Here is a 12,490-nt window from a genome sequence, read left to right as displayed (position 1 = left end):
CCATGCCACAGGAGCGATGGTACAAGCACACCCCTGGAGTGCCGGCACTCTGGCTGGTATCGCCGCCTGGCAAAGACAGAACTACCCAGACGCTGTGTCATGGGTTTCTGGGGCCGCAAACCAGCTCCCTGAGGTCTGAGTTGTGGTGCACAAGGTCACCAGAAACCTTGACCAAAGCTGCAGCTGGAGGGGGCCCAGCGGTGCACATCTTGTTTTCTCCTCTGTCTTGGGTGATTTTATTGGCAGGCACATGTGCAGGTACACAGAGCCCTGGCACTTTCACCAAGTTAAAGTGATAGCGTGTTAATGAAGGGTGGCTGGGAGCAAGCTCTGGAGATGTCTCTCCTTTGGAAAAGCACAGCAGCGAAAGCAAGCAGTCTCTCTGTACTCACTTTGCCGCTCCCAGGCCAAGAATGGTGGCACCAGCTTCACCTGCTCAGAGGACAGGCTGTCCAGGGGCCCAGGGCAGCCTAGGGGGGAGCCTAGAGAGCTGCCTCTGTTTCCCTGACCTGCTGCCTACAGCGAGGCAGACTGGTAACCAAACCGAGGAGACCATGCAGACCTTGCTGTAAAGCTTTATTTTGCAGAAACTCGAACCCTGAATACCTCAAATGCAACAGATACCAGCAGAAGCAAGCAGGCAGCATCCAGCCCTCCCTGCCCCATGGCACTCACACAGGAGGGCTTCCAGGCCTGGTTTTGGTCACTATTGTTTCAGCATCTCTGGGAGTAGGAAAAGCTGAACTGTGGAGGGGTGATTCACCGGCCATTTCCTTCTGAAGGATGGCAAAGGAAGGGGTGGCACCGAGAGTTGTTTATGGAAAACACCGTCTCCACAGCTCAGACCTCAAAGAAAGCAGGGGATCTTGGGCTGCACTTTTGGCAGAGGGATAGCTTTCCAGCCCACACAAACATGAGGGGGAGCGTGTGGCAGCTTTTGCCGGCTCTTTGGCTCCTAGCTGCCCCCTTGGTGAGGCAGATGCTTCCTTCAAGAGGCTGGGGCATCCCACGCTCTGGGCCCCTCTTCCTCCCTTATCCTTCCTTTAATGGGCATTAAGAATAGAACAAAAACAAAGCTGGAAATGGGAACAAAATACAGGTGGTGATGCCAGGCACCGGCCGCTGGACTCACTCTGCCAGGATAAGGGCAGTGATGGGGTCCCCTGGCAGACTCCTACTTGTTTAACCCAGGGTGCCACCCCATACTGGCATGGATGCTGCATTCTATCTGCATGACCCTCAAACATTTATCTCCCACCCCCATGCTAAGCTCTGCCTTTGGCTGTGGGCATCGTGATCTGGCTGCATGTGTTGTAATCAGGCAGTAGGTGTCACGATCTGTGCTGGATCAGCACTGGTGGTGGGCAGTCTTATGCCGCCCACTTTCCTTTCAAGTGCTTCTCATGGCTCAGGAGCCACTCCTTCACATCCACTCCTCCTGAGTAGTTGCCAATTTTCCCGCTGCTACAGATCACTCGGTGGCATGGAACAATGATTGGGACCTGGGGGAGAGAGGGAGATGGGTCACTGCCTGGGGGAGGAGAGGGTGTCACGGAGGAGGCCTGGGGCCGCAGCTGAGAGAGACAGGAGGGCTGAGTATGATTATGGCACACCGAGGCCCTGCATGGTAGATATTCTAGGCACACTGATGACGTCTGCAAGCCATGAACATGGGCACTAAGGGGGTCCAGAGAGAGAGGGGCATGCCCAGTATTAGCCTAGGGGAAGATGGCACAAGCTCAGGCTGGGACTGGGAAGGCTCAGTGGCCTAGATAGAGCTGCATCCTCTCTCCTATCCCTTCCACCTTCAGGAGCCCCTCCTGGGGAGGTCTGCTATCCCAGGTCATGCCACCATTCCCGGGGCCTGCTGGACATCCGGGCAGACAAGGAGACAGAGGCCCTGAAGTCAGCTTTCACAAAGGAGGGCTTCCTTTTGGCTTCCCTGGGCTCAGTAAGAGCCAAAGCCTGGACAATGGATCCCCTCCCATACCTTCCCCAAACCCAACTTTTCAGTTCAGTGTGTGTTAACATCTGTAAAGGGTTTTGTAAACCTCAGAGACCACAGAGAATCCAGAGTATTACCTCATTCCACAGGTGAGTCAGGGGATGTGTCCAGTCACCCAGGAACTCAGGGTTAACTCAAGACTAGATCTGAGCCCCTCTGACCATCCCCCCTCCCTGGTCAGGTGCCTTCTCTTCCTCTGAGAAGAGGCTTAAATGGGAGGAGGGAGAGAAAGGGGCACCTCATCTTGGTTTTCTGAAGAGTCCAAACTTTTCATTAGGAAAACCCTGTGCCACTGAGGGGAAAAAGCCTCTTGCGATTCCTTTAGGAAGGCTAAGAGGTACTGCTCAGGGTTCATTCCGTAGCTACTGATGCCATACCTCCTATCTTGATGATCCTGAGACAGCCACAATCACTCCTCATTTATAAAATGAAGGAGAAGGACCAGTGGTCTTTGTCCAAGTCTCTCCCTCTCTGTTCTAAACCTATAATTGACAACGCAGGCAGGAGGGGTCTTGGTCAGTAAGAAGGCCAGGGGAGCAATGACCCAGCTCTGGGCCAGCCAGTGCGGTGTGGTCTCCTCACTGGATCCCTCCACACAGCAGAAAAAATCCAGAATCATGAAATACTTGCCAAGAGCTCATCAGCACAGCCTGAGCCTTGTAGGGAGTTTGGCATGCATCCAAATGTGGGACAACACAGTGGGCAGCTTCAGCTCTGTGTTTTCTCAGACTATAAGGGACTGGAAGGAATCTCAGGGTCTGAACTCTCCCCTTGACAATGAGGAAACCCTGAGGTTTATAAATAAGGCAGTTCTCCAGTATAGTTATTTAGGGTTCCATAACCTATGCTGAATCAAGGAAAGGAAAACAAAAGCTCTGATGGGTCCCCGTAGAGAGATGGACTCAAGGTGGGCCACCATTCATTCAAGGACTGTGAGAATGTTGGCTGCTATGGCTGGGCATGGGCTGAGGGCGCAAACTCTCAGGTGGACCTTGTGGCCCATGGTGCCCCACCCCATCCCTTCTCTCTATTTCCCTCTTATCATCAGCAGTCACTTTTTCCTCTTGACTCCTGCTAATCAGCAATGGACTGGCCTGGAGCCCCATTACTATACTGAATGCTCTGCTATGAATGAATGAATGAATGAATGAATGAATGAATGAATGAATGAAGACACCTTCATGAAGACTCGGTGGTGCCTAAGGAATGTGACAAATAAAGGACTTCATTTGGAGTCTGGAAGTCCTGGGTTCAAATTCTGCCTAATCCCGGGCAAGTCTCAATCTCAGTCTCACTTTCCTCATCTGTAAAATGGGGATAATAATAACAGGGTTATTGTGAGACTCAAATAAGATCACATGTGCACAGCACTCCAGAAATGGTTGGCTATTAGGTGACTCCTGTATACCAGGTGCCATGCTAAGCATGATAGGGCTGAAGGGGTAAGGACAGGCTAATGTTTGCCCTGACAGGAGGGAACGCTGCAGTTTACAGGACTCTGTGGAGGGAACATTTCTTATTCATAGGACTGTGAGATGGCAAGCTCTGGGAATGGGGACAGTTAGCTAGGGGCATCATGGTCTTAGCACAAGAGAATTTGGCACCATTTCAAAGATCAGAGGGCTTAGACTCTGGAGTTGGAAGAGGCCAGCTAATGCAATGCCTTAATTTTCTAGATGACAAAACTGAGGCAGAGAAGGGCTAAGTGACTTCTTGCCTGTCCTTGAGATCTCAAAGCCAGGTCACCACACACAGCCCACAAAACTGTCCACACAGCATCCTTGACACAGATGTGCAGCCTAACAGAGCTCAAAAATGCAGCATCTTTTTCTCTAATTTGTAGACCACTAATAAAACTCTAAGTAAAAAGAAACTTTACCAAAGTTTGCGTGAAAAGTTCTCATATCACAAGAAATGCAGATTTTCCTGATTTTTAGTGGTGATCACTGTCATTTCTGAAATGTTCATCATGGGAAAATGAGCACTGCACCTCTAGGGACTAAGCAATATTTACTCTAGTGCCCCCTCATCAAATATAGAAGTCAAAACAGGGCAGCTGCCTTGGGGGGTTATAGGACTGGGCAGTATGGACGGGAGCCGACGACACACGTCTTGTCTGACTTTCACAGGATTAGGTACAAAATGGAGAAATGGCCTCGGTTCTCTTTTCTCCGACTTGCTCTAGGCAGCTGCTCTTAAAACCTAAAGGGAGTCCCTCCCCAACCCTACCCCAGCCAGGCATCAGCAAACCCATTACTGACATGGAAGCTGGGCACAACAGCCTACTCTGGCTGCCTTATTTCCCCAGCAAGGGAAGGCCTGAGCCTTCCCAAACTCTCAGCATCTGCACCATGGAGAAGCATGGATCACTGCTGCTTCTCTTTGGGCTAAGTCTATCATCAATCTGCTGAAGCTGATGGGGGTCCTGAGGACATTTTCAAAGGAGGCCTCCCATCCTTTCCTTTAGAGCCGGCCCTGCATCAATGTGCAATTTTTATCAATACCCAAGAAGCTCCTATTTATGACCCCACTGAAATCCTGCACTCAGCGTACAGATCCATTCCTTACACAGCCCTATTCTCAAATGCGATAAAACTACCAAATGTATAGATTTGTCTCTAACAAAAATAATACGAAGGGGCCTTTCAATCAATAATGGAATCCCTCTGATTCTGGTACCAGCTGAATATTTTTCTCCAATTTTGCGTTCCTTCTTCTGGGTAGCAGCCCACAAGGGAAGGAGCTTGTTTTCACTTGTGGCCTCATCAATACCTAAATCCTGGTGAACAAGTGACACTGAGACGTGGTAATCAATAACTCCCTGGGCGTTTTTTTCTTCTGGTCAAATGGCTCAGCAGAACTGACAGCCCTGACACCCAGAACACAACGCTAAATCTTTATCAGCAGCCGCTGCCGCCACCACCCAGAAGTCAAATGGAACAAGCCCATGTAGTCATTAGCGCTCATGGCGAGCCCGTGAGTAAACCCATTCCTGGAGAATGCATCTTTAGAAAAAAGTAGGGAGAAGCCTTGATGCCCAATGTATTGATCTCCTCCCAAGTGCTCTGTGCCAACTCTGGCCGAGGATGAAGCTGCAGGATTAGAGGGTTAGAGTGAGGGCCTCAGTTTGTTCAGGCTTCTCAGTGGGATGCAGGGACGACAGGCTGCCAACTGTCCAAAACAGACCACAAAGTCCAGAAGGGAAGTGATAAAAACAGCCACTCCAAAAAAATCAGTCCAGGCCTCCTGCTTCTCCCACCTCTGAAAACTCCTGACCTTGGAGACATGGAAAAGGAAGCACCAAAAACCATAAAAGGAACCAGCACAGGCTCAAGTTTACTGACAGTCACCTAAGGACGTCAAGCAGCCCTGCTCTGAGACCCCTCCTTCAGGTGCCCTGCTCAGTCCTCCTCTGGAATGCACCATTCCTCTGCTTGATGTGCTCAGTGTGCTGGCCAAATATGCCCTCAGCTTATGTGCAATCAATACTTGGGCTCTGTGTGGCTGGACAGTAACAGAAGCAGGCGTGAGTTGACAAAGCTCCCAGGACCTGCTCTGACGGGAGCGGGGCCACTGAGGACACCGTCCTTGAGTGATAGCCCAACATTCCCCATCTCCTAGGAGGGCCCCAGACACCCCCTTCTGGTCCTCTCCTATTCTAATGAGATTTTTAATTGAACTTTATGGGTACCCTTGGAGGTCCATGGGCCTCACAACCAATCTCCATCACAGAAAACTACTCTAAGATTTTCTTGCAAAAGGTGAGCCGTCCACGGCATATTCTCAGCGGCTGCCAGTATCTTCTCCACCTTCTCATAAAGTTGAAGGTCACTGTATAAATTATGTGAAGGGGCCAAACTAAAAAGGGAACCTTGCAGGGCCCCCCACCCTAGCTGCCCTTTGCACATGGGAAAAGACAGACTCTAAGGGGATGAAAGAAAGGCCCCCCTCACCAAGATATGAGCACCTGGCCTGGGAGGCACCTATCCCTGGCTCTCTGTTAGATCATGCCTTCCTTCCAGGATTAGCTCACCCACTACCTCCTACAAGAAGCCTTTGGCACCTCTCTCCAGCCTCACAATTTTCTTACAGTCCTTTGACTTGTGTTCTTGTGCCCCTAAGCACCCACTTCTTTGCAAGGGACCTGCCCATCTGACGGTGACCTGGGCTTTACCCCCAGACCTCCTGGAACTGATGAGCCTGTGCCACATTTGCTGAATGGAGCTGTTACCATTTAGATTGGAATGATACATGAATGTGGCCGATATCTTGGTGTGAAACCCCCATCGGAGCTGGCCATGGCTGCAGGAACCCAGCTACTAACAGGCTTATGTGCCATGGCAATCATCTTCACAGTGACCTGAAAGATGAGGGGCTACGTGCAATGGTTTGTCAATAGCACAGTGTGTATTTGACAACACGGGATATTCTTATTGTGGCAGAAAAGCCTCTGCTAGATGAGGGGGTCCATGAAGGCAATGCACCCCTCCAGGACAGGCCGCTCAAAGGGTCATAAGGTCTTTCTGTGCAGATGGCGATGTAACTGCTGTTTCCCAGTAATGGGTGCACAGTAGTCAGGCACTCCGAGCAGCTGCAGCTAGCAGCTTTCTCCCCCATGAGAAGGAAGGAACAACAGCTCTGAACTCAGAGAGCAAACATAGCAGTCTCTTTCTCTTCTTTACAGGTCTCTCTGATTTCAGTGATTTCCCTTCCCATCATAGGAGCAAGGTGTTTGCTCTCCCTGAAATGATGGTGCAGTTTTATCCTGTTCTAGAGAGTTCTGTCTAGCTTTTGGGAACCACCTTCATGATATGATGGGGTCTCCTCGCTGCCCAATGGGAGTGGGATGGACACAAAAGCCCCACATTCTCAAGGCTATAGCTGGGACCTGTGCACATGCCACATGAGTACATAGGCACACTCCTTTTGTGCACCAAAAAGCTGGTCTTCCCATGGGCACGGTTGCCTCCCCTTCCCCACCTCCTCCCTGGCCCACCCCAGATTTGTTTGTGATCTCAGATCCACCCATATGCTGTATGTGGGTGTTAAGGTTATTTGTCCTTTCTAGTCAGGGAGAACCAGCCATTAGTATGCACAGAGTGGAGGAAGGAGAAAACCCACAGCTACTTTTGTGTGTGCCACCACCGACCCAGCTCAGGGTACTCCCGGGCACGCCCATCAGGTGACTTCCCACCTCACTCAAGTCAAAAGCAAAGAATCTGAAAATAAGGAAGCCTTCTAATTTGAGAACTGTCCCCCACTCCACTGCCAAGGGCAACCAGAATGAAAGAGATAGCCCTTGAGACAGGCAAGTGGCACTTGGCATCTGCTCCAGCCTCCATCTTTAGTACTCAGGTCCATAGGAAGCTCTCTGGCTTAGAATAACCCACTTACCAGTCAATTGGAAAGAGGCTCTCATTGGGTCCAGCCCCGACCTGGTCTACATGGCATTCGTAAACGTACATCTATCTGTACAGATATATATATATATATATATATATACACACACACACATACACATACACACACACAGACATATTTAACTATGCGTGTGTGTGTATATACACACACAAAACGTAGCTGGGGGATATGTGCATATATATGCATCTATATTCATGAACTCTTTATTCATCTGAATTTACTGACTATTTTTCCTGCAGGATATATTTTTGCATGTACCTGCTGATTCCCCCATTCAAATGCAAACTCACTGCCAGTGGGGCTGGGTGGTATAGGGATGGAGAAGGCACTGGCTTGGTGTCTGGAAGCTCTGAATTTAATTCCTGCCTTAGACAAGTCACTTATCTGTGCCTCAGTCTCTTCATCTACAAAATGGAATGGAGAGAAGTACTTACCTTCCAGGTTGGGAGGAGGAAAAACGAGAGAACATGTCAAGTGCTCTGCTAAGTGGAAAGCGCTGTAGAAATGTTAATAATTATTTTTTTTGTATCCCCAGTACCTGGCACACAGTCAATGCCTAATAAAGACAGGCTGATTGTCTGATTGGCCAGGAGAACTACCTGATTGGCAGGGAGGACTAAAAGACAGTCCTCACCCTGCCTGTGACAGGAGGCATCCCAGAGAGACAGCAGCCAGGGCACAGCCCCTACGGGAGATTAACAGATGGATGGACAGGCCCCTTTCTGAACTGACCACCCAGAGCAAAAGAGAAATTCCAGGAAAGTGTTGGATGGATGGATGCGCTCCCTCCCGGTGCTATCATCTGGAAGTGGACACGTCCTTACTGGGTTGTCCCTCATTGCACCCCCGACGGCTCTGGCTGCTCCACTCTTCCCCACCAGGGCCCCGAGCTGCTGGTAGGAAATGGTGTCTCCCAATTTCACAGCCGTCATCAGCTTCCACAATACCCGTCTTCTGAAAGAGTCTGAAAGAGAAAGACAGAGAATGATGCTATGCTGTCCACAGGCTCCAGTGACAACATTATAAATAGCTGCCAATGTTCTCAGGTTCACCATGACCTGCCTGCCATCATGTCACCAGGTGAGGCAGGAAGAATGGGGATTCCCAGGTAGAATCCCACGTTCACTGTGGCTGTCTGGAGCAGATGAAGAGAGGCTTCCTTTCTCCTCTCTAAGTCCTTCCTTGAATCATGTATGGTCCCAGAGCAGGCTTCACTGTTAGGTGGGCATGGGTAAATTAGTGCAATGTCCAATGAACAGGCAGAGAAAGAACTAGTTGTTTGTATCCACTTCTGAATCTTCTGTATTATCAGTTAATTTCAAATTTCAGCTGGGACACAGAGGGGTAGAAGCCCCAGGGCAGAGGGGTCAGCATTATCCTGTCTGCAGAAGAGTGAAGATTCTTCCACCCCCCACTCACCCCGAACAACTGCTCAGAACACAAGGCATTCTAAAAATATGGGGCTTGGCCATGACCTTGGCTATGGGCATCTTTAATGAACAGGCCTGCCAAAGTAAAATAACTTTATTCCCATTTTAATTGACTAAGCACACTAAATTGCATTTGCTTTTCATCTGGCAGAAGCAGTGAATACATGAATGTGTAAGAACAATCCTCACCCCTCAAGGTTTTAGATTTCCCCTCAGTAGGCACTGAGTTCATGGAAGAAAGACCCCTACCCAGCCACTACTGTCCTTCTCAGAGCATGACGTAGGGCTTTCGGGTGGCCGGTGAGGATGCCAGCTGCCTTGCCCTGAGGTTGGGGATCACAGAGCCAGGGAGGCCCAGGTTTTCCAAGGGAGATGGCAACAACAGATGTGGCTCCATGGATGTGGCCGTGATGCCAGTGATATTTCACTTGATACCAAACTCACAAAGAGGAGGACTGCGTTCTGAAAGGGAAGGACCCCACGGTATGTGTGTTAAATAATAAAAATCACTTCTTAACTGAAGAGAACGCTAATCACTTCCCTGGAAAAAAATCTGTTTAGTCTTTATTATAACATTAAGCAAATTAAACATCAGCATAATCCAGGTGATATGAGAACAGGGTCATCAAAGAAATTAACTTTGTTGTTCACCCATTTACATGGATTAGAAGAGGGCACCAGATAGGGAGCGTGCTCTAGTTTTTATGATATAATTTCAAACTGTACACCATTTGTGGCAGGAGGGTGACTGGGGGGTTAATCAGACTGATTTGTCCTTTTAATTGCTTTCTATTCAAAGAAAATTCATTAGATAATGTTCTCTTCAAAATTCATGAATCAATTTAACTGGAGAAAGCACATTACAGAGCGGGGTTCATTAGCAGATGCAGTTGTGTGAGGGGCTGATTGCTACAAGGGTCTCCTTAGGCAAACAGATATTGTTTACCATGCTTTTCCTCTGAAAAGTTCATTTGAAATCAAATTGTTACTTATGATGATTCTTGTGATTATGGAGGGGTGAGCAAGGTGGCTCCCAACTTCCTGCACTCAGATATTTTGGGGAATTTCTGTCCTGGAGAAAAATCAGCTGCCGCCCAAAACCGTAACAATGAGAGAGCCATGTCCCCATTTGCCAGGGATGGAGGCCAACTCGCTCCTGTCCCTTCTCGCTCCCACTGCCCACCAGTTTTGTTTGTGTTTCTCTTGGCAGAGGGAGAGAAGGAGGCAGGTTAGACCCAGCAGGAGAAGAGAGATCTGGAACTTCACAGAATCTGTAGGAATAAAATGAGAAGTCTGTGTGCAAATGGAAAGAGATTGTGGAATGGGGACAGGCACTGATGGAAGGTGTCCAATGTCATTATTGGACAGCCCAGCCATTAGGCTGTTCAGGAGAGCAGTGGAAGAGTTTTGGAGTGCCTCCCTCCTCGTGTGGAAAAGGGTATACAATAACACAATCACTCTCCCTAGAAGAGCATGGCATCGAGCAAGTCTGTTTGGCAACATGGTCACTTTTTCATGGGAAACCATCATGTGCAGTGACCACGACCATACAAGAGGGGAGACTATCAGGAATGCCAAGTTGACTAACCAAGCCCACTGCTCTAGAAATGTTATCTGAAAACTCAATTTCACCCTGAAGGGAGCACACACATGGATTAGCTGAAGTGGCTCTAAGAGGCAGTGCCCAACAGGATGATTAAACCACTTCTGAGCGGCTAGACCTTTAAGGAGAGGCTGCCCGGCATTAGGTGGGATTGGCACTGGTGTTTGAGGGCAGTGCCAACCTCTGCTGCTTTAAAAGTCAGACCCACACATGAACCCTCATACACATGCCCAGATGTGGACTATGTGCCTGATTCTCATGACTGCAGCATTTCTTAATTACTGTAGAGTGCTAATTCGGCCCTAGGGCCTCGGAGTACAATGTAGCTGGTCCCTGCAGGGGTCAGAGGGTCTCAGTCGTTTTCCTGACAATATTGTTACTGCCTAATCCAGCCTCTGGCCATGAATCCAGGAACCCTCTCCCAGGCCAAGAAGGGCAGGGAGAGAAGGTGTAGGAACTGGCCTGCCCTTTGGGGCATGGGACATCTTGCTTGTCTTGGTATCTTGTCAATGGTATTTTGGGGAGGAAGGGAAGTTAGCAATAGGGTTAGTTACCAAAACCAACTTTTGCAAAGAAAATAAATGAGGGTCAATAAACCTTTAAAAAATGTCCACAAAAGTCAGAAGAAAGGTCAGGAGGTAGCTTTGAAGATATATGTTGAATGGAGGATGTACTTGAAAAGCAAGCCATTCAGAACAGGGTACGAGTCTCATGTACAAATTGCTTCTTCAATTTTTCTCTGCATATAGAACTTCGCTCATTTTATTTGGGGTTTTTCAGGTCAGTCTAAAATAAAGGGAATGGGGGGCTTAATCCATTAAACAAAGAGACTGCTCCATTTGCTGGATCCCCAGAATGCCTGAGGCACACACCTAGGAGCTTAATAAATGCTTACTGGTTGACCAGTTGCTCATATATCAAACAAGGGTAATACTATTCAGAGGTGGCAGCGGTGTTGCATGGATAAAACTCAGGCTGGGAGGTCAGGAAGCTCAGGGTTCAAGTTCCCCCTTGGACAAGCCCCCTGGCCCTGAGACCCTGGGCAAGTCACTGAACAGGCCTTAATACACTGAACACTGCACTGGGCAATTCTCTAAAATTCTAAGCTTTGGAGTGAGTGCTGACCTGCATGGGGAGAAGGGATTCCCTAGGCCTGTGAACTCACCAGAGAGCCTGTGCAGGATGCTGCCAATTGAGGTGGGCATGCTAACCCTTCACTTATTCCAAACGTCAAGTAGGACCATGAGTGCCATGACTGCACATGGCAGGATGTTCAGTGACCCTTGGGACTGGTCTCTTGGTCCCTTCCTGTGGTGGGATCCCATCCCCCCCAGAACTGCCCCCTTCAACATCAACAGCCTCGTTAGGGGCCTGCTCTCTTGGTCACACCACGGAAAGCAATTAGTGGTAACAGGAGCCAGTCATGTTCAGAGCTATCTTCTACTTAAAGCCATGGGGGAAGTAATTAAAGGTAATGGATGCCTCGAGTTTGAAACCAGCTCTGAGTGGATTTATACACTAATGTGGAAGCAAAAATCTGGGCTGTGTGTGAAGTTTCTAACCCACTGGTTGCCATATGCTTCCTACCCCTAACTCAATTCACTCTGGCTTTTGGACAAGTCAGTGGTACCCTGTAGACTCTCAGATCAGCTGTACTAAGTGCTGGGATGCAGGCTGGGTCACAGGTCAGGGAAGAATGGAGGGAGGGAGGGAGGGAAAGAGGAAAGAAAAAAGGAAAAGGAGGAGAGAGGGGAGGGAGAAGAAGAGAAAGGAGGAAGGTCCCCCAATGCCTTTGGGATCCACTGCAGATACCTCCTCTCTGTCCAGCCCAATCCTTCACGGCCCACACATTCCAGACAAACCTGGCTCACCCACTGCTCTCCCCGACCTCTGGGCACGTTCATCCTTTCCTGGAAGGTGCTCCCCCCTGCACGTGATCTGTGAAGCCACTGCCTCTCATCTTTCAGGAGGGAGGCTTTTCCTGATCCTCCCATCACTGTTGTGTACCCTATACATGAAGATTAGCTGTGA

At 49.2% G+C, this 12,490-nt stretch overlaps 1 protein-coding gene across 6 annotated transcripts in view; it reads right to left on the bottom strand.

Moving 5' to 3' along the window:
• Window positions 1-559: 559 nt before the first annotated feature.
• The window catches only part of MGMT (O-6-methylguanine-DNA methyltransferase), a 311,191-nt gene continuing 299,260 nt past the window's right edge, over window positions 560-12,490 (bottom strand). For all 6 annotated transcript variants that reach the window (XM_072629068.1, XM_072629066.1, XM_072629069.1 and 3 more), the window contains 2 exons: window positions 8,251-8,390; window positions 560-1,502 (listed from right to left, as the gene is read on the bottom strand). In XM_072629068.1, the coding sequence (XP_072485169.1) occupies window positions 1,371-1,502; window positions 8,251-8,390 (272 nt within the window). In that variant the 3' untranslated portion in view covers window positions 560-1,370. The remainder of the gene's footprint in view (window positions 1,503-8,250; window positions 8,391-12,490) is intronic.

The sequence above is a fragment of the Notamacropus eugenii genome, chromosome 1, assembly GCF_028372415.1.
Source record: "Notamacropus eugenii isolate mMacEug1 chromosome 1, mMacEug1.pri_v2, whole genome shotgun sequence".
In the NCBI taxonomy this organism is placed as follows: Eukaryota; Metazoa; Chordata; class Mammalia; order Diprotodontia; family Macropodidae; genus Notamacropus; species Notamacropus eugenii.
This window is presented reverse-complemented; position numbering and strand designations above follow the sequence as displayed.